Source organism: Protomyctophum bolini (genome assembly GCF_963924005.1).
Source record: "Protomyctophum bolini genome assembly, chromosome: 21".
Taxonomy (NCBI): domain Eukaryota; kingdom Metazoa; phylum Chordata; class Actinopteri; order Myctophiformes; family Myctophidae; genus Protomyctophum; species Protomyctophum bolini.
In genome coordinates, this window is record NC_137882.1 from 8,489,525 (window position 1) to 8,512,774 (window position 23,250).

The 23,250-nt window shown below is 44.0% G+C and overlaps 1 protein-coding gene across 2 annotated transcripts in view; it reads right to left on the reverse strand.

Annotated features, from left to right (window-relative positions):
* The window catches only part of map3k22 (mitogen-activated protein kinase kinase kinase 22), a 61,272-nt gene that overhangs the window by 22,899 nt on the left and 15,123 nt on the right, over window positions 1-23,250 (reverse strand). For both annotated transcript variants that reach the window (XM_080793375.1, XM_080793374.1), the window contains 6 exons: window positions 12,157-12,266; window positions 10,330-10,367; window positions 5,635-5,737; window positions 5,238-5,366; window positions 3,277-3,391; window positions 510-628 (listed from right to left, as the gene is read on the reverse strand). In XM_080793375.1, coding sequence (XP_080649501.1) covers window positions 510-628; window positions 3,277-3,391; window positions 5,238-5,366; window positions 5,635-5,737; window positions 10,330-10,367; window positions 12,157-12,266 — 614 coding nt within the window. The remainder of the gene's footprint in view (window positions 1-509; window positions 629-3,276; window positions 3,392-5,237; window positions 5,367-5,634; window positions 5,738-10,329; window positions 10,368-12,156; window positions 12,267-23,250) is intronic.

Sequence of the window (23,250 nt, forward strand, 5' to 3'; positions counted from 1 at the left end):
GTCAAATATGTGGGAGGGGAGTAGCTGGGATGAGGGTGTGGCGGAGAAAATAATTTTCTTACACAGCGCCCCCACCACATCAGGACATTGTGGTAGGCCAGGCCTACTGCAGCTACAGCTGCTTTAGAAGCCAGCCAGACATGACATGGACTGGTTATATCAGAGCGGTGATTTAGGCTCAAACCATTAGAAATACGTTTGAGGGACGTAAACAATATGAAATGAAATATTAAAAACCGTTTTAAAATGCATGTTGTAGTTCCTTTAAACTCTATCTATCTCCTGATCTCCCCATTTCCCCCTCATATTTTCATATCCGTGCATGGATCTAAACCACGTTCAACCTGGCGTCCCTATCTTGGGCATGTTATCACCGGTGAATCTGTTCTTAAAATATCTACACTACCCTCTACTGCGTCACGTTGCGACACATTGCTACAAATTGGGAGCTTGTGGATCAGATTTTTGTAGATCAGATTTTTGCTTTTTCGACCATTCTGGTCCAGTACCTCGGGAATGAACTCTCCCTCGCTGTGGATGCTGGTGTAGGAGCCCTGCCGCGCGATCTGCTGCTGCTCCTCCGGTACACTGCCGGGAGGAGGAGAGGTGCGCCCCGTGTGGAGAGAGCCTGCATGTCATGGGGGGTGTGAGTGGACAGGGAGGGTGGGGGGGGGAGTGGGACAGGGAGGCACATGGTGAGAATGGAGAACAAGGGATGAAAAGGGGAGCTACTAGCCGGGAACACCTCTGTGATATATCTTTTTTTTTTACACATTTGTGAGTTCAGGATATTCTATATTTGGTTTAGTTTATTAAGGAGGCGACAATATGATAGACTATACACTTGCATGCCAAAAATAAGTATAAATCAGGCAAAAGGAGGACAGCATTAAGGGGAGTGTGTGTGTGTGTGTGTGTGTGTGTGTGTGTGCGTGCGTGCGTGCGGTGAGAGAAGGAATGTGATGAAGAGATGAGCCGTGGTCGGGGAGAGAGGAGACAATGGCCTCACAGTGTTATTCATGGGTACAAGTTAAATGGCGGCGGGTCGACAGGAGATGATTTACCAAACCGCACCGGTGTCACCTCTGACCTCAATTACTGTGACAAACGCTCATACCAGCTGACATATGGCAGAGAGAGAGCATTTGTCCTTGACGCAGGGACAGAACGAACAGAACAGTATTGAATATGTCTGGTGCTGTACGTGTCACTGGCTCCAATGAGGAGCTGCTACAGCACATGACGGTACACTACTAGGGATGGGTATCGGTAGGATTTGTGTGAGTCCGGTACCGATTCCGGTTCTGCTTATCGATTCCGGTTCTTAAACGGTTCCCTATTTCGGTTCTCTCTGCTTTCATTGGTCGCCCGCTCACTCACTTCCCCCTCGCTTACAGACACCATACACCACAACTCCCCCCCCCCCCCCATCCGCCACCCTATCGGTACTACGTCCTGCTGTCTCTAATATGTCACGAGAGGCACTCAGGCGCTCCCATGACATCTCCAATCAAGCGTCTACTGCGACCGTGGTGCTGTCACCTCTCTCGTCTGCTACCTCTCTCTCTCTCTCTCTCTCTCTCTCTCTCGACACAGACTCCGACCCATCTCAGTGACCCGTGACAGGGCGAGAGGACAGCGGGTAAAAAGAAGAAAAGAAAAACACTACACAGGTGCAGTGATGACACGCATGCATGACACGTACTACAGCTACACACACGGTATACTGGCAGCTATTGTACAGTACAAAGCATATTTTTGCATGCAAATGCAGCGTGATACGGTGGACACACAAGCTGCTCAAACTGTCGTGTCGTGTGTGCGAGCACATGATGTGTCAGCGGTTGCTTTACGACTGAAAAACGTCGACCTTTCACGTCTCCTGAAAGATAAGGGGCTGTGAAACGACTTGCAAATGGCACGATGGGACATGAAAGGCTGAGATTTCACACGCAGCACAGTGGACCTTCACGCTGCGTTAACATGACACATGCCAGGAAGGACAACATCACTGCACATCGTTACTTGCCTACTGAAAAGGAGTGTTCTGAAACACAACAAGCTATAGGCCTCCATCCAGGCTGACTCCAACACACCACACGTGCCTATTATGCATTGTCCGTGCAGGCACACTATAGATTTTGCTAAAGCGCAGATCTATGCATATACGCAGCACGCCGTTAATTGTTTAGTGTGGCGTTCTAGATTTCCATCCAACAATTTTGTGATCCTTGTGGTGGTTCCAAACGGACCCTTACAGAATAACTCTCAGAGTTATGGGGGTGAATACTAGCCCTCGCGTCGCTATTCGTTAAAGCGGTCACTGCCAGCTTGTTTGGTTTCCACATTTGCGTTCTCTTACAATTCACGAGGTGACGAAGGTGGTGTCCCAGATTCGGCTATGAACTTTCTCATCACTGTGGCACCGCAGTCTCTTCCTGTAAACCCTATGGGTTTCCAGTGGTGGACAAAGTACTCAAATGTTACAAAAAGTACAAAATTATTGGCATCAAAATGTACTTGAAGTACCAAAAGTAATAGTACTCATTGTGCCGAATGTCCCATTTTAAGAAAACAGAAAACTGGAGGATTTAGAATTTATTTTTTTAATTTCGATGTCAGGCCTAAATGGGTTTAAGTAAATGTACTTAGTTACTTTCCACCACTGGTTATTTCCCACCTGGATGAGCATAAAACCCTGTCCGTCAGCAGCAGTGGCACAGCGTGCTCCCTGCTCTCTCTCTGCGCTGCTTCATCGTCTCTCGTTCAGGCTTCAAGAGTTGCCCCGTGTCAGCACGTTCACGCGCACGTGGGCAAACAGATCGCTAAAAGTGGAGCATAATGACTGCTTGATAGAGCCGTAATGGCATTTTGATTGGTGCGGCACACGGCAAAGTGCTCTCGCACGGCAGCACAGAGTTCTTGCGTGTGTATCACACACGTGCGGGCGTGCTCGCACGCGTGGGTGTGTGTGTGTGTACTTATATTAACTATATTTGTGAGGGCCAAATGGTCCTGGTCCTCATAAAACGTTTGTTTAAAAGATTAAACAAGTTTTAGAGTTAGGCCTACTACTAGGAAAACATCCAGGGTATAGGTTTACTTAGAGGTTAGAGGAGTTATGCCTGATTTATACTTAGTTGGGCGCCTGTGTCGCGCCCCAAAAATAGGGTTATTTTTGGCTCATCACCCTCCCATCCAGTCCTCACAAGTATTGCAACACAGGAGAGTGTGCAATACTGTGCTTCAGTGTAAAGAGCATGCCGGCTGACTCACCTGTGGAGTGTTTGCGCACCCTCTCTGAGCCTTTAAGCAGAGAGCCCTTCAGGTCGCCTAGTGACCGGGACGACCTCATCTCGCTCTGTTTGTCCCTGCTGTTCACCTGTAGGTACTGAAGTGAAAGAGGAAGACGTGCAGGGGGCGATGATGATGACGGGGCGTCCCGGAGGACGGTATAGTGAAAGAGAATGTGAGGGTGGGGAGGGGGGACGGGGGGAGGAAGTAAGTGAGCATTACATCATTGTCCACTGCCATCACTGTGTCAATCAGTAGAGGAAGCGAGTGTGGTCTGGGTCACTGATTCCGTCAGACAACAGCCGAGTTACAGTGAAGTCATAAATAAAAAAAGCTCACACGGTCTAAAACAGAAGGAGTGATCTCATGCGTTTGTTTGTTCCTAATCGCCTGCCGTGAATATATCATCTCACTTTCAGGGATGGGGGAATATATAGATTTTAGGCCTACAAGTTCATAGCACGGCACTCGGTGCCGCGCTATGAGCTTGTAGATCTGCTATTTTTCAATAGCTAAAGTATAACACAACACCAAAAGGGGTTGCCACCCAAAATGGGTTAATATATACAAATACCCCAAAACGATTGTATCAAAATGAAAAACCAGTAGTAAACATTTATTTAAAACGCATGTAGTTAGTATAAAATCAATGTTACGGAAATACACTTCTCAGACATCTTTATCCGCAACGAAATGGCAAGATAAAAATCTGAGACATGTTACATAACTAATGTTCTAACGTTCTCTGATTACCTTAGACGGGGCCACTAATGTCAAACTCTTGCCAGGTGATGTGACCTGGATAGCTTTCTTAATTAGCTCAGAAGTTCCTCTGGGAAGATACAGACTTCCTATTACTATCATTCTATTAACTGCTTCTATTACGTTTTCACGTTGAAATGACCAACATAAGCTAAATACTATTGCTACAAGGCTCTTTGGGGGAAATTGGAAATGTGATTTACCGATTATATTTCTTTAGTTTCTCTAGTTATTTTAGCACATAGTATTTTGTACAGTATATTTTTGAAAATACAACAATATACTGCTCTCAGAAGTATGGGCAATATTCAGGCCAGTCAAATACACAAACTTTGAAGTACACAAACGTGATGTAAATACATAATTTCGAAGACATGCAATAGAAATGCTATCCATCTCTCGTTCACGTGCTTCATCCACTGACACAGCTTAATCCTCCAATACCAAGTACACCCACGTGCCTTAATGGACTTTCTAAAAGGAAACTATATTGGTCAGTTGAATTTATCTCCAGTGTTTGTTAATTTCGTTGCTGTCGGGCAACGTTTTAACTTTTTTGCGTTTCTTGGTAAATTGACACAGCGCCACACAAAAGTAGCAGATCTCGGATGCATTTCCAGCTTGTAGATGTGGTACTTTTGCTATTTTCGAATGCTGAAAAGTAGGCATGTAACGATATATCGTATATCGATATATATCGATATTAATCCCAACGATATGAATCGATTCATTGAAATAATTTTTTTTCAAAAAGAACCCCCCCCTTTTTTTTAGGGGGGCTAGTGTAATGTGAAATGTGAGCTTTAGTCATATTCCATCATATTCAAGTGCATTTGGAGAGAGATGATAGTCACTTTCAGTAGTAGAGCACTGTAGAGGGGAGCTGTGTGTGTCTGTGACTGTGCCCAGGTGATGATGGTCATTGATGCTCATCAAGGAAGGCAATTATGTTTCTGCACTGTCAAAAGTAATGCTACTTCTTTTGCAATGTAGTTAAATAAAAAATCTCAGGGGGGGAAGATAAATTATATAAAATTTAAAAAACGGTCATTTTTCTTTCAAATAATATATATATTCTTTAAGATCGTGAAAAATCATATCGTGAGTTGAGTGAATCGTTACTTGCCTACTGAAAAGGTGTGTTCTGAAAGTGTGTGTGTGTGTGTGTGTGTGTGACTCACATGGTTGGTCACATGGTTGTTCTTGGGGGTCTTGAGCAGTATCCTGAGCAGGTTATTGGCCCCCGTGCTGCAGCCCGTCATCATCACGGCGCGGTCAAGGTCCTCCTGAGTCTTCAGAGGCAACAGCAACTGGGAAGGGTCAAAGGTCAAACACTGCTTCTTCCTAAATGGACCGCTAATTTGGCTATTTTTGTGAAACACTGCTGTATTAAAAAGTATTAAATAGGGCTTAAGTGGTTAACCAGACTAATCGATTCAGTCAATTATTAATACAAATTGAATGAATGAATAGAATCAATATCTACAGCCCAATGGCATTAACCCAGCACAGCTGAGGTTCAACGCAGCGTCATGTAAACGGCTCTGTGTGCGCTGCGTGGTAGTGGCTCTGCTGTACCTCTTTGTCTGTGTTGTAGAACATGTCCATCTGCTGACCATAGGCCTCGGTCACCTTCTGCAGCAGCTCCTTGATCTTCAACGGCCTCTGGAACGGGATGATTCTGGGATGGATCATGGGACACACACAGGGTCACAGGGTCAGGAATTAACGGTCAGAGGTCAGAGAGAGAGAACAGAGCTCACAGTTCACATCTTTAATTCATGTAATTCATGACCGGCATCCTGTGACTTAAAGGGCTGGGGTTAAGATCCCATGTCCAGATTTCCGTGGTGAACTGACTGACTATCCTTTCTGCAATGGGTTTAAGTCCCTGTAACATTGATACTGTACATCATCAGTATACAGGGGAGTAGAGCAGGACTAATTATAAATGTAGGCATTTAGCAGAAACTCTTAATCCAGAGCGATTTACAGTAAGCATGAACAACACAAGGTAATACATCAAATACATAGAAATAGTCATCCAGGATAAACTAAGAACCTAACATCCGTCTAACAGTAGACTATCTGTACAATGAAACACTACACGAGGGTTGTGATTCGGGGCAACATGACTGTGTGGAGGAGGTTGCAGACAGTGCATAATACGAGCACTCTCATTCTTGTCTTGTGGCCGCGAAGGCTTCAGGTCATTAGAGGAGAAACCCAGAGGCCTTAATCAACACAAAGGAAAAGGAGGGACCGGAGCGACGGCTCTGATGTACGTATACTGTACGAGCATGTCAACATAATGATGTACGTACTGTATGTGCATGTCAATTGTCAACATATGCATGCTTATCTCTGTGGGCAGAATGTGTACGTGTATGCATGAGTGTGCAATGCATGCTTTGCCTTCATCTCTGTGTCCTTTATCAGTCACCAACTGTCTGTAATGTGTGTGTGTGTGTGTGTATAGTGTATGTCCTAATGAGTTTGTGTGGGTGCCTCTCATCTAAGTCCACACACACACACACACACACACACACACACGCAGATCGGAAACTTCCTGAGAGGAAAAGGAGAGAGAAAAAAAGAGCAGCGAGAGCATCAGGAAGTGTGTCTTCCCCCTCTCTCCATGTTTAAAAAGAGAGACGGAATGAAAGAGACAGGCAGGCAGCAACAACAGACAGACAGACAGACAGACAGACAGACAGACAGAGCCTGGGAGAAAGTAAAATAAGATTAAGGGGCTGCGTCGTGTCCACCGAGGCGTTTTCTTCTTCCTTTTGAATATTTTCCAATGGCATCGCCTCGAAATTTACGATATGCTGGAAACAGCAGCAGCGTGACACAGTGCCTGTTCTGCGCTGCTCGTTGGCTCACGGCTGCCATTTTTATCTGGTCGCAGAGTGGGGGAGGACATCTTGGTTCACACACGACATGGCAGCAGAGCCTAAAAGCCGGGCTGTCGCTACACCCGTGTGGTTTAAACCCAGCACCATCCTCATAGCCCTGCGGCTAAAGGTTATTATTATTAGCACATGAATTAAATATAATATATAATACTGTATGTGTAGAGTATACTATCTATGATTACTATCCATTTTAAACAACATCAAAGCGTTACAGTGAAACAAAAATAAAAGTTCCTTGAACCGTGTTAGGCAAAGTTTCAGGGTCACCAAAGTCAGTAGGGGGTCATCCTCAGGGGAGCAGGAAGACGCACAGCAAATCACCGGTACATCAATCCAGCACTCTATAGTTTGCAGTGATATGTTGTTTGGGACTAAACTGGTGGATGGATGGACATACGTAGTAAGAGCCCCGCCGGGCGGTAACAGAGGGATATGAAAAGACTGAGTACTGGACTCAGCGACTTAATTTCACATTATCGTATGTCTCCCCATCTCTCTCTCTCTCTGCTATCTCTCAGGAGCATCCTGATAAAAAACTGGTTTGTTTTTCATCCCAATCATCATGTCCTCATCACAGGCCACATTAAGTCCCTATCTTAATGACTTCTCATTGGCCTCCACTTGAGGAGGGCTTCTGGGAAAGGAGGGAGGGGAGGGTTCTGAAGATCAGAGGGCTAGCAGTAGGAGAATGGCTAAATGCTCTCCACCTCTTGTTTATGCCTACTGGTGGTGATGGTACCGATAGAGAGCAGGGAGGACAGAGGGAGGTTGAAGCCAGTGTGTGTTGTGGGCAGTGGGGGGGGGGGGGGGGGCGGTGGGTGGGTGGGGGACGGGGGGAGGTATGCCTTTCCTTCCTCTGTGCAAGCATGCAGAGGCAGTTATTACAGCTTCGCGATAAATGTGCTTGCACACATGCGTGCGTACACCCACGTGCACAAATTTGGACTGTAAAAAGCTTGGAATCGCACATACCCATCCTAGTCTAACCCCCTTTCGCTTTACTCTCTTGCACGCACATGCATGCGTGTACAGTACAGTACAGTGCGCGCACACACACACACACACACACACACACACACACACACGTCTGACTCTGTTCCTTTACTCTCTTGGCAAGGGACTTTGAATCATGGCCAGGAGAAGAGGAAGACCCAACTCCTATTTCCTGCGCCAAACCCTCAACGCCTGCCAATATACAGAGAGCCCGTCCAGTTAAGATTTCACCATGGATACCAGCACTGACAGATGAGATGGGCCAATCATCCTGACTAAAGTGACTTCTATCACCTATCAATTAACAACTCAACGAAACACCTTTCACAGAAATAATAATAATAGCTTTTATTTAGCGACCTGCAATAACAGCTAGCGGATTGAGGTGAGTTCGAGGTTAACGCTCAGCACGTTCAGGCAGAGAGAGATTCTCCTTTCTCTCCACTATAGGCAACGAGCCAAGCGAAAACTCCTGCTGTCCAAAACCCGTCTGAATCAAAGGGAACGACTGGCTGACGGCCGGGACAAAGCAAGGACGGCCAGAACACGAATGACAGAAAGAAGAGGAATGGCGATGGGGAGAGCGCGTGACAGATGAGAGAGCGTGCATGAAGACGGAGGCAGGCAGCGACATGAAAACACAGTCTCCTCCACGGCGCAGCAGTAGCCAATTAAGGCTGTGGAACTGAGGAGAGGCCCAGTGTGACTCCGTACTCTGCTGCAGAGCCGACACAAGGCTGTTTCTCTCTCTCTCTCTTACTCGCTCCAAAGAGCCCATGGCTATGTGTGATCACAGTGTCTCGCCTCACAGCTCCTCTGCCACGAAACCAGACAAATGACACAGGTAAACACTGCTTACTTTGCTCTTTGGCATCCGATGCCTTGTTTCAGTTTCAGTTTATTTCTGCTGTTAAGAAAGGCTCCGTGTTTGTTTTCATTTCTCTCACAGAGTGTTGTTCACTGGTTTGTCTGTCAACGCTGCAAGAGAGTCCGAGGGATGAGTCCACAAATTGCAAACTTTATCTCTCCCGTGGATGCTCAGCTTAAAGCTTGAAAAGGACAGGAGAAGATTCAATCTCAGTCAGCAATACCAAAACACCCGCACAGTAAAATCTATATTATTAATTTATCTGAGAGTGGAAAGACTGACCAATAAAATGGACACTATCAATACTGTATTAGCCTGTCCGTATGTGGGCACACCTACAGACCAAGAGTAACCGGAACGCCAAAACGCCCCCATTCTTTTATGGAACAATCGCCTCCAGCGGTTCTTGTATGCATTTTATGAGGTTAGCTTCAGGAATACGGTTAGGTTTGGGCATATAGTTTTACTGAGGTTACGCTGAGGAATAAGGTTAGGTTTAGGCATTGTTTTACTGAAGTTACATTTAGGAATAAGGTTAGGTTTAGGCATTGTTTTTACTGAAGTTACATTTAGGAATAAGGTTTGGTTTAGGCATTGTTTTTACTGAAGTTACATTTAGGAATAAGGTTAGGTTTAGGCATTGTTTTACTGAAGTTACATTTAGGAATAAGGTTAGGTTTAGGCATTGTTTTTACTGAAGTTACATTTAGGAATAAGGTTTGGTTTAGGCATATAGTTTTGCTGAGGTTAGGTTTTGGAATACCTGGTCACCGCATTTGACCCGGAGCGAGTGTGTTTTGGGGGGGGGGGGGGGCGAGCATTCTTGTATTCTTCACAAGCAACGTGCTGGTTCTTCACTCTGGGGCTCCTCGGTTTCAAAGTGCTCCGACATGGTAAACAAATCGTAAGGCACCTTGGAGCAAAAGGCAGCCCATTGACAATGTCTCCAGACAGAGTTACTGTAAGAGCGTACATGCTCTGCCTCCTGATTGACTCTGTGGCTGCAGCCAGAGCAGGGTAGAGTGGGGAGATGACTGTGCGCCGTGTGGAGTGTGAAGGAGAGATAGAGTGAGCGAGGGAGAGAGAGAGAGATAGTAGTGGTGTGTGTAGAATACACTGAGAATGAATATGGTACGTGCCTTGGAGTCTCGACACTGGGCTCAAACACTTGGAGTTTTATCTCCGGCTCTCTCTCTCTCTCTCTCTCTCTCTCTCTCTTACCGTCTCCTTGCCTCCCTCTCCCTTTTCCCTTCTCTAACTGCCCATCCGAGTCTGAAGCGCAAGGCCTCGGCTAAAATGTCAAAGCAAGAATTTCCTCACACTTTTATGGAGCTCTGGCGTGTGTTTCACTGAGATTTCCCCTCCACACAGAATCCCATGCATGGCAAAGCATAACGAGGGGAAAAAAAGAGGGAAAAAATACAGATCTGAACAGAGAGAGTTAAGACTTTGGAAAGAGGAGTCGGCAAAATAATAAGAAAAGTTCCAACATACCGTTTCTCTCTCTCATGCTCCAACTTGACTCTTAAATCCTGTTGAGAGGGAAAAGAACAACAGAGAGGAGTTATAGCAGTGGAAAGTTCAACCATTTCGTGGCGGAATTTGGGATATGGATCGCGGAGGAGTTGTCAGAGGAGTGGAGGGCCCTGTGAAAAGTTCTCACGCACAGCAGACATGACAATAACACCCCGATATTCTATTGTAATGTGTGTCAAAACAGCATTATTAAACCGTAATTATAAAAAAATTACAATTGCACTTTGGATCTCGTTAGTGGCCTCTCCATTTGTTTTGCAAAACAAACCAATGGCTGGTAGCCTTATGAAGCGAAGACAATGACAACATCCTTCAACCAGACTCCAAAAACGAGACGGGGCAGGAAAAACAAAGCAGCACGACAATAATTAAAGATATTTCCTTTTAAAAAGTTAAGAAAAAGAAAAGGGAACATTGTCACAGATACCTTGTGTCTCCATAATGTTATCTTTCTGTTGTCTTTTTCATAAATTGATGCCCCATTTTATACTTCTGTTTTTAAACTTTTCCTATAATGACATGCCCAAATATTGAAAGTGGTTAATTTTGTCTCCAGGGTGACAGAGGTTTACCTCAAGTGAAGTCACCGTGTCTCTCTCTCTCTCTCTCTCTCCCCTATTGCACTGCATGTTTATGTCTCGTCATAAACGCTGCAAAGAGGAATACCCAATTATCATTCCTCTGACAAACCTGTGGTCTCATTCCAGCGCGGTAAAGAAACCACACGGAAGCAACTTCTAAAGGAGCGGCCGGATGAGTGAGCAGGATTCATCTGTCATTAAGGTGTGAAATTGATTTTTTTTTTTTTTTTTTTATATATATATTTTGTTTTTATTTTCAATTTTTCACAAAATACACAGAACGCCCGTCCACAGCCCTCCCCCCTCCCCACATACATAGAAGACAACACAGTTAGAACATAATCACAACAATAATATACAAAAAAACCCACATGGAAAACAAACAAAAAAGAACTAAACTAAACGAAACAAAACAAAACAAGAGACAAATCTACAATACAGAGAAAATTGTTTCCGGAAGCAATCGATCCAGACTGAGATAGCTATAACAATACTGATACAGGTAAGGACAAAGTCTCCATGTAATTCAAATAGGGCTGCCAAATCTTCAAAAATTTGAAATTGAGTTTTCTTGTATACCATTCAAATAGTTTTGAGAGAAAAAATGATAATTGTCTCCAAACGATTGCTGCAATTTGTATATACTGTAACCATTTTCTTAAACTGTTTTTATTATATTTTATTTTATTATATGTAAGCGTCTGTTTTCTCATGCCAATAAAGCTCCATTGAATTGAAATGTTTAATGTGTTGTCAAAAACATGGCCGTGGGAAGATATTTTCAGTAGGGAGTGAACATACCCCACACCCCCGTGTGCGTGCACATGCACGCGCCTCATGCACGTGCATTTTCACGCAGAAAGGTGGCTTAAACTTTACCTCTTCATACGCATGAGCAAAATAACACAGGCAATTAACCAGGATAAGGCGCAGATACTGTGATACAGCATATTTATAAGGCCTAGTAACAGAAATCTGTTCTGATTAAAATTATTATTATTTTCCCCATCCTGTCCGAGGGGTGGCTGTGCCTGGGGGGAGGGGGTGCTCCAGCCCCCCTACTTCCCTCAGCCATGGTCAAAAATGTATATAGTTAGTTAGAACTATTGTAAGTTAGACCAGAGTCTGTTATTGTAATTGACTGTAGCAGTCAACACTGGTGTCGAGTGGGAAGTGTCCAGGAGAGTGATGTTTGCAGGCCTACCTGTTTGTAGAGCATGGTTCTGTTCTTGGGCTTGTGGCTGTTCTGCTGCACATAGCAACGTCCCAGAACTGCCAGGTCCTTCATGATGGAGTTAAGTGCCTCCTCGTCATCTGCACGGGGGGGTGAAAGGAGTCACACAATTAACGTTTACAGCACGTGGTACAATTCTCGCACGTGCTACATGCACATTAATTCACTCAGGTTTCGAGTTTTCAAGTTGGTTACTATCTATCTTTTCACTTCTGTAACTTTTTCTCATTTGCCATTTTCACTTCCTAAGGAATCTATTGCAGATGTTTTCATCACCGTTACACTAAGTTCATCAACCCATGATGCTTTTCCACCTCATTTAATCGCAACACTTGGTTCCACTCAACATTCTCTAAATCTTGAATAAAAATCATTTTCACAAAACCTTTCTATTATGACCACTTATGCTCAGTTTGGGGAGTTAGGGGTTTTCTTACTATAACTACATTATTATGGTGACTAAACCCCAGGGACAGATACTGCTTTAGGCTTAGACCATGATTTGCTATTATTAGCAAATATAGATGTAATCAATACAGGTTCCAAATGTTTTCCCAGTGTAATTGCAATACACCCTACATTTGTTCCCCATCTGAGTTCAATTAAAATGAGCAGTGCTGTTCAACTTTTTTTCCCCCCAATAGGCATGAGTCCAAAAGACAATCCATATTAAAAGTCACAGAGGACAAATATTTCTTAGTGCTTATCTGTTCCTTCATCAGCTCAGAACTAATTATTCTATATAGTACAGTAAGTACACACTTGGGAGCCTATAGATACAACAAACAGAAATCTCCATCAGCGAAAAATAGCACCTCTTGCCCAGTGGCGCGCACAGATAGACACTAGGGGGTGCTAGATCACCCCCTGCCCTTTTCCCTTTGGAAAAATGTGCCCTATTTTTCTTTGTACAGTGGACACTGTACTGTATGTGGAGTGGACCATGGTGACATTGATCAATGCTTGATGAAAAGCTTCCAATATATTATTCAGGCACCAAAATCTATAAATCTCATTATTAACCCATTTAGGCCTGACGTCGAAATGTTAAAGTCTTCTAAATCCTGACAGTTTTCTGAAATACCTATGTTTCTATGTCAGTTTGTGTTCAATATTTCATGTCAAGGACCCCCAGGATTATGTGTATTTGGCCGCCGACCCCACTTTGAAAACATGTTGTTCCAGGGACCAGAAAGTGTTAGTAGACTCTTTTGAAAGCTTCTCCAGAAAACTCCCACAAAAGGCTTTTTTCACCGCTATAAATATGGGGATTATTTTGCAGGTGTCGATATTACCAATATTGCTTTTAAATATCACCTATAGGCTAATACAAATACTGTATGTATTTGTTTAGGTTTGCATGCAAACCAGTAAGCCTGAACATAACTAAACGAAGGCTGGCATCAATACTGAATAGGAATGGATGTTTTTTTTGTCTGGGTTTTCAAATTGCTGCTGCACAACCCTGAATGGGCCCCAAAACATTTGCTGAACTAGTGCCATAAAATCTCACTCCAAGGTTTCCTGAAAACCTGACAGCCCTGCTTGCAGGTGTACGTGCCTTACATAATACATGTACGTGCATGCATGGGTGTGTGCGTGCATGGCATGCACCTACACTACAACGTGACACGCATGGTGCACTGGAGTAAGCTCCCAATTTTCAGGTTTTTTTGACGCACCAACATGCATTTTCAATCCGGTAAATGTGTTTTCCACCTGCACGGCACTAACGGCAAAAGGCAGCAAGTCACCAAGACCAGCTATAGTTAGGCTGAGTTTACCAAGGGTTCACAGCAACCTCACACACTCACAATCGTCACCCTAAACCTAACAGAACCATGCCTAACCATGAACATATTAGACTACAGTAAAAAACAAATTGAGGACACACATTTCAAATAGCTCCACGATTGACCAAAAAGAAAAGAAAAACAGGTCAATCTTTAAGACATGGTTGCATGCACTTGGTCTAGAGCTTTGTCTTCCATTTCCCTAATTTCTATCAGTACTTCCGAGATATGAATTAGGCAACAAATACCGATGCTGTAGAGAGAAACGTCTGCACTGCGGAAAGCCTTGGAACGCTGTACATTGCATACAAAAGGCTATGAAAGCGCAAGGGTGTTTAATAATGCAAAAACGGGCCTGTGTGAAATGCGTTTGTGCCGTACGTGTGTGTGCAAAGCTTATGGTAGGGGCCAACCTGTGATTCCAGCCTGCTGCACGGCCATTAAGAACTTGGAAGTAGCATTTAACGTTATATCAGCAAAGAAATTCACAGAGCATAGTGCTTCAGTTCAGATTTACTCAGTCTCAATCAGACAACTGATTCTCTCTCTCTCTCTCTCTCTCTCTCTCACAGACACACACACACACACACACAGACGCACGCACACATGCACGCACGCACACAGAGCAAGCTCCCGACCCCTTCACCACACACTGACAGATTCAAAATCAAAGTTGACACAGCTGGGATGTGGGGCTTTCTACGCTGAGTATGTACAAAGTGTATTGACTTAAATGGGGGGAGTCAAAGGTTAAGCATGGACCGTGTTGAAAATACATTATTGCCTCAGTGTGAAGAGAAGAAGAAAAAAGAAGCTGCTTCATTCGTACCAGCAAGAGACTGGAGCTTAGCAACAAGGCAGCTCTCTCTGTCTCTCTCACACACACGCACACGCACACGCACACACACACACACACACACACACACACACACACACACACACACACACACACACACACACACACACACACACACACACAGTACAAAAGGGGTAATCATGCAGATGAGCACATCATGCATTACCATATCAAGACGTTTTAATGGAGTCAATTATCTGCATGCAGTCATTACGCCATGAAAGGAGAGGTCGTTGACCTGGACGCCTGTGGCGCCGTAAAACGCCCCCGTGTTGGCGGGGAACGACGGCAGGTTGCATCACGTTACAACCACAACAACAGCACCCGGCCGCCGGAAAGACTGCATTCTGCAGTACGATGGATGCGAAGGGATTTCCTCTCCTCCTCGTCAGAGGATGGATGACCAGGTAGGGATGTCCTCGTTCCTCAATCAAGATACTACCAGGTAGGCACAGCGCTGAGCGCAGTGCGCGTAGGTTGGCATAGCTGCCCCTACGCATTGAGCTCAATGCGGTTGGCATAGCTGCCCCCAGTTGGCACAGCCATGCCTACTAAGTAGACTATCCTGATTGAGGATATTCCATGTTGTCATTCTCCGACATGGGAATGATCCCTTCTCATCTCTGCCAGAAAAATAACCTTTGTTTTTTCACACACTCCAAAAGGCACACCTCCTATTTCTCACCTAATTCAAATCATTCATTCATTAATTAATTAATTCCCATTAGTTAAAAAAAAATACATTATTTTGGTTGCTGGCCACCAGGTCAACTAAGCCTAAGGTGCCAGGAAGGAGCCTCTGTTAATAAAACAGTTTATGTATTACATTTCTATATCCATTGTTTAATGGTTGGGATAAGGATCAGAACTTATGAAATTGGGGAAATGGTTGTAAATAGTTATCTTCAAGTACAAAAATGAATTAAAAAAAATGTCTTAAGCATGCAGCGCACAACCCTGAATGGGCCCCAAAACATTTACTGAACTCGTGCCATAAAATCTCACTCCAAGGTTTTCTGAAAACGTGACAGCCCTGTGCATGCGTGCGTGTGTGGCATGCATGCTACACCTACACTACAACGTAACCCGCATGGTGCACTAGAGTAAGCTCCCAATTTTCAGGTTTTTTGACGCACCAACATGCATTTTCAATCCAGTAATGAATGTGTTTCCCCCTGCACAGCACTAACCAGACCAGCTAGTTAGGCTGAGTTTACCACGGGTTCACAGCAACCTCACACACTCACAATCGTCACCCTAAACCTAACAGAACCATGCCTAACCAAGAACTTATACAGTACTTACTACAGTACAAACAAATTGAGGACACATATTGGCCCCAATTAGACGTGTAGTCCGCAATCAGCTGTTCGGTGTCCTAAAAAATGTGACGAACACACACACTTGCGTTTTTGACTCGGGGTCATGTACACTACAGTACAGTACAGTACAGAGAAAAACAATGGCATACATTCACTAACTGCCAGTGAAAACAGCAGCCATTCACTGAGCACATACAGTACGTACATAGGTGAATGACCTACAGTATATATATGTCGCTTATTTGTTAATCATGGTTATAGTAGCGAGAGTGAAAAGGCAGGAATGGCGTGCCTTTTAGCACACTCCCTCCATTCATGTAGCGTTGGGACACGATAAGAAATGTCACAAGAACACGCCAGCAGGCCAGTCACATCCGTAAGATGTCAGCCCACGCCAGCCACAAGGAACTATAGTCACTAAAGAGAGTAATTCGAAAGAGAGAGATTTGACAGAAAGGCAGATCCGATACCAGTGTGTCATTTAGATTGTAGTGTGTAGATTAGACGTTGAAACAACGTCACCCATTTCAACAGCTATAAAAAGATGCTAAAATAAAAATAGACAGACAGTCTATATATACACGCTTAATAAAACAACAGCTATCGGTAATCACTTTTAGACCAGCTAAAACCCGCTTTTAGACGGACTATGGCTCACTGAACATAATGGCCCTGAGCGCAATACCGTCACATCCTACGTTTTTAGACCCGTTCGTCACGTTTAATTGCCGAAACAACAAAGGATTTGTCAAAGCTGTCAAGCTGCCCTCATTTTCCTTTGTGGAATTATTCCCGTGCCCCGGTGGCTTAGTTGGAACCTGTTGCGTTGAGTAGGGTCACTGGTGATGATGCAAGTCAGCCAATCAAGTGCAAAGCTTAATGCCACCTAGCACAGTGCACAGTATTAATATCAGACTTAAAACTGAATAATAAGTAGTTGTTTTTCTCCATTTCCTAATATATTGTACGTCAACGAATTGACATTAAAGAATTCAAACACAAATGTGATGGTCAACTAAATCGATTTGTCTCATCAATTAGGCAAAAGTTTGAAATAATGGTGATGTTGATTTGAAGTCATATCGCCCAGGGGATGCACACGCAGATCCGACACGCCAAAAGAGAGGACGTCCCACACCTACATACGTGGACGTACTAAAGAAAGATACTGGTGCGGAAAGCACAAAGGAGCTGGCCAGATGTATGGAGAACCGAGATGACTGGAGACGACGATGGAGGGCTCGTCTGAGGACGACGTAGAGAGAGAGAGAAAAGGTCTGACATGCGGAAATCACCCGTGGCTCCCGAACATGCGTTGTACTAAAGCCTGTACCCATCGCCCAGATGTTGGTGTGTGTGTGTGTGGGATGTTTGACAGTGATGATGAGAGAGACTGAACAGGTAGTAGAACGGTTCTCCTCAGTGCCTCCATTGTCTCTCATCATCGCTCTCATCGGCCGCTTAAGAGATAAGACGTAAAGACTGATAACGGGAGAGTGATGCAATGTAAACAACCACACAATGGCTCAAGAGGGAAACTTTAAAACGCTCGCTTATCTGCCACACAAAAGCTTCTCTCCCCTTATCACACAGTAATCACACACAATGGCTACAGATTTTAACGTGTTGGTTGTGCTCACACTGGTGGAAGGCGGGGCCGGGCCTTGCACACAAAATATAATAATATCACAATATGTTTTCATAAATTCCTCAATGTCGATCTTGTGGCGATAGTGTCGGGGATTTCATAAAATATTTTCACAACGAGATTAAAAAAAAAGAAAAATCACACATGTGAAGTGAGCGGTGATGATGTATGATGATGTCACATGATGACAGTAAACACAATAACAAAAAATTGTGTTTACTGTCATGTGACATCATCATACATCATGAAAACCTGCGTTTCACGTCAGTCAGTCACGCCTCGTGCAGGACATGTCATGCCACCATATATGGCCATCTCCATTATGAAGATCACGACACTGACCTAATCTAACCCTGGATAACCATACATGGAGAAGACTGGGTCATCAACCTAGATCTGCATATACAGTATGGAGCCAGCCAGCAACTCTACATCTGACCTCAAACCCTTAGATCTCCATATATGATGCTGACCTGTTCTTACATTCCATATGTTGATCCTTCCCCATGCACCCGTCCTTCCTGTTCTGACATTCCATGTGTTGATCTGACCTCATCAAACCCTGTACTCATCAAAGACACGCTCCATATATGGCCAGTACAGAATTAATTCCATAATGTTGATCTGACCCCCCCCCCCATGCCAAAGCGCCAGTGCTCGCCCAGCAGTCTGCCGTCTGCCGTCACCCAGGCGGATTTGTTCATTTGCTTAAGCAAAAAGGCATACAATGCCGCCATACTGTGCACTGCCGGTTGACGGCATTACAAACATTTTTGCATTATAGATACTAGAGTGGTCTCCCTCCTCTATAGTTGCAGCTTTGAGTGAAAAAATGTAACCAAAATCTAATGGACCCATTTGTACACTCTCAGGTTAGCCCGAGAGTGAAATGTAACCAAATGGACCTGTGGATGGATTTGTGCACTCAGAGTTACATATGCACACCATCAGGGTTGAATGACCACTGAGGATTTCACTGTGGAGAAAGTCCCTGCTGGGACACACAGAGTTGAGTAGACTTGGCAGATCAGTGGCAGATGACTAAACGTTAGACCAGGCCTGTCCACTATGGACAGGAGTCAGGAAGGAACTGAGTCACTGTCTCTTTTCTGAAAAGGCCCTAAATATACACAGTGGAGTCCTGTGTGTTCCTATAACTCAGACAGTGTGTACACGTAACATGTGTGTACGGCGCTCTCTCTCTCTCTCTCTGTTGAGGATACATGAAGGTAACATTGAGGATGTTATACTGCAGACGTACGTCGCATACTAGGAGGCAAACATCCGATGAAGACGGAGACCAGACCACTGTGCATTTTGACATGTAGTATGTCATTGGATTGTCTAGACAGACAAACACAAAAATGGGGGGGACGGACAGACTACTCTGAAACATGTTTTTAGAGAACAAAATTGTTGCCGAGTAGCCTTAGGATTTTTAGCCATTTTTTTATGTGTATTTTATTTTGAATGCATTAAAACTACTTTTTACATTGAACAGTTTTTGCATTGGATGCTTGCGTCCTTGGGGACCCTCTCCTCTTTTTGTGCGATAGTTCGATAGTGGTGGCTCTACATCGACTTCAGCATCCCTTCCGTGTGGAGTCCCCCCAGGCTCAATTCTGGGGCCGATTATCTTCTCTCTAACGGCTCCCCTTTGGGTTGACTTTGAAAAAAACATGGCATTTCCTTCCATTTTTATGCAGATGCCTCCGAAAAGAGATAATACGACTTCGAAGCCACTGCTGGAGTCTCAAGGACATCAAAGCCTGGGCAGCCTTAATTGTTTTGAAGGGAAAAACTGCAGTCATGATTTTTAGACCCAATATTGCTGACGATGACTCTGAACTTGATCTCTGCTGCCTGAAGCCCACTGTAACCAACCTTGGTGTCATCATAATGGACAGTGATTTCAAATTGGTATTAGTCAAGACTCCCTTTAAAGCCTTCAGTTGGTAAAAGTCTGCACGTCTTTGTTTTACTTTTAACGGGAACTTGAAAACAAGAGCACATCCATCCCAGCCTCCCTCCAGTATGTTTTAGGATCCATTTGAATATTTTAGGGGCGCTATGTCCAGTTTTTGGTTTATGTAATCCACATTTTGTGGATTACATTAAAGGTCCTACAACGTGAAATTCTACTTTTCAAAAAATGTTGGTGTTTTTTGCGCACTCTCTGTGCGCAAAAAACACCAACATTTTGTTTTCTATCCCCACACATATGCCATTTTGAACAATCAGGGGGAGGGGGTACGGACGTTCGTATCCTGCCAGAACTTTATGCTGCATTCACAATGTTCAATGTTACTTGTTTTTTTTTTGTCTTCACATTTCTGTATTTTCTAATCAATGTTTAGCAGTTTATGTCCCACAGATTAATGAAAACATTGGACTGATGCTAGATTGAACTGAACACCAGTACAAGGATAAATCAATACCTGAGAAGTATTTCACAACGCAAGATTATCAAGTTAGGTAGACAATTTAAGAAGTGCCTTTACCTTTAGGTAAAATTCTCTTTTGATTTGGCCCTAAATTTCAATTTACTTGACTTGACTTCTTCCCCCTTCCAAGGCAATTGTAGGGGAGACACAGAATCAGAATACAGCCCTTAATGTCATGGTGTTAATCACACTGTCCCGATGATGAATAAAGATTCTAACAGACCGTTGTTGTGTCGAGGCGAGATAAGGAAAGAGATTCATTCAGGAACCCGTGGCGTTCATATAGATAGGATCTGATTCAACAATAGAACATCATTATCCACTTCGCTGAGTCATTAAAGAAACTTAAGAAAGGCGGGGGGGGGGGGGGGGGGGGGGGCCGGGGGTTGTAAGCCAAAGAGACCACATCACAAATAATGGAAATGGAAATAGGGAACGCTAATAACTCCACCTCATAACCAAACATAACAAACAATAAGCCTTTCTCTCCCCCCCCCCCCATTCTCTCTCTCTCGCTCTCTCTGGTGAAAATTGTTGTTTCACTGAGACTTCTACAGACTCACAGCTCTCCTGTGACTGCAGTGTGCACCGGCAGTCAAGGATACAAAACAAACAACAGAGGCCTGTAGTGTGTGTCTGTGTCCGTGTGTGTGTGTGTGTGTGTGTGTGTGTGCGTGCGTTGTATGAGATAGTGATAGTGCAGGGTCACAGAGGGCGAGAGATAGAATAGGGGAGTGTGTGTGTGAGAGAGAGAGAGAGAGAGAGAGAGAGAGAGAGAGAGAGAGAGAGAGAGAGAGAGAGAGAGAGAGAGAGAGAGAGAGAGAGAGAGAGATGAGGGCGGGGATTGCTCAGTCAGTGGCTGTGAGGAAATAGCGTGGTTGGTTGACAGCACTGCTGTGACTGTATGGCTGACTGTAAATAAAGGTATTACATCACCCAGCCACAACCACCAACCCACTGGAAACTACAGCTACACAACACTTCATTCAACTAAATCGCTAATTGATCAAATCAAATAATTTATTGGGGGGAGGGGGGTGTTTATAACAAAAATAGCAGATCTACAAGCTTAACATGTCGCGGATATAGGGCTTAATTGGTTCATCATAACGAAAAGATGAAATTACCTATACCTAGGTTCCATCCTGGAGGCTAATCTTTCCGGTGATAAAATGGCCACCAACGTAATCAAAAAAGTCCATCAAAGACCTTAACAGGAGCCCTCGTACAAGGTTTCTTTGACTATACATGCACCTCTTGGTACAACAGCACCTCAAAGGCCCTTAACCCATTCTGACCTGAGATCAGATTCATATGAGGTTTCCACCTGGACACACACTGGTCTGATGAACCCATTCTGACCTGAGATCAGATTCTAAAAATGTCAGTCGTTCTTCGAATTTTTCAAAAATAGCAGACCTACAAGCTCGTATCGCGCCACTCGGTGGCGCGATATGAGCTTGTAGATCTGCTATTTTTCAATAGGTAAAGCATAACATGATGCTAACACCAAAATGGGTGCCCGGTCAGAATGGGTTAAGACAAGGTTCCAGACCTCCCAAAACAAACTGGTCAGGCTCCTACTAACTTGGCCTCACCCCCCAAACCCACCTCACCCCTGCCCACTTTGACAGGCTGGCATGGCTTAGGGTCGACGACAGAGTACAGCATCTTGCAATGGGTCTGGTCCACAAGATTCGATACACCACCAAGATACCCATGTACCTGTCTAAATACTTCCTTAATGTTAACGAAGTCCACACCCACAACACCAGAGGGAGTGCAACAAACCATGTACAACTCAGATTCGGCACAAACAAGGGACTAAATTATTTTAAAATAAAAATAATGGATAGTTGCAGACCATAGTGGGAACTGGGGAATCACACCCACAACACCACCCAGTATGTTTACTAAATACCAGGGTTTCTCAAAGTGTGTGTGTGACTGTGTGTGTGTGTGTGTGTGTGTGTGTGTGTGTGTGTGTGTGTGTGTGTGTGTGTGTGGCTGCACAACAGTGACATTTAGTGGTGAAAAACGCTATTTCTGTGCTCGGACCCATCAAGCCAGGGACACACTGGACAATAAACTAAAAAAGTGCAGTTCAATCTATACATTTAAAAGAATGTATAAATCAAAAATAATAGATAACTATAAAACATTAATATAGTATGCCACCTATAAATCATATCTTATCACGTATATATTCATTAAGATATTGTAATGCTATAACTGTAGATTAGAATAACCTTTATTTTCTTGTGCAATTGTGAATTCTGAGTGATCAAATTAATGTTCTCCTATTCTCTTTATTTTTTCTCTTTTTTCTGTATTTTATTTGCGTTTGTATTTTTTCCCCTCCGTTTGTTTGTTTGCTGCTACGTAGGTGTAAATAGGACAGGCAAAATGAGCCACAGGCTACAGCACAGCCTATACCTTTTTGGTCTAAATGCAAAGTTATGATGATCAAATGAAATCAATGCATTCAATGTTCATTCTATGACCAAAATAAACGTATTAATTGAAAAGGAGTTTCTTGAACAACCTCTTTGTATGGTGATGAAGTATCATGTCAATATCTACTCGTACCCCATATGAAGCTTCCTCCCATTGCGTCACCGCAGTGACTTATCAGAAGCTTTACTGCCTTTGAATGGCGCCTCAGGTCACCTCTGACTTCCACAGAGCAACGTCAAGCTGGCGACGGCACACAATGGAGGCTGATTGCTCAGCATTGCATCATCACAGGTTTTTTCTTTTGTTTTTTGTTTTGTCTAAGAAGGCAAAGGTTGGGCGGCCTCTGAGCGGAACAGTGGATAAAATGAGAGTCCAGGAACTAGAGATTGGTGGTTGTTTCAGCTACAGGTTGAAAACGTGGGGGTTGAGAATTTGGGAGAGTGGTGGTTATGCTGCGTCTAGAGTTGATGGCTGAACTCGGCAATCACAAACCACAGGAACTAGAACAGTGGGGAAACCCAAACCTGCAGTAAGGATGTTTATA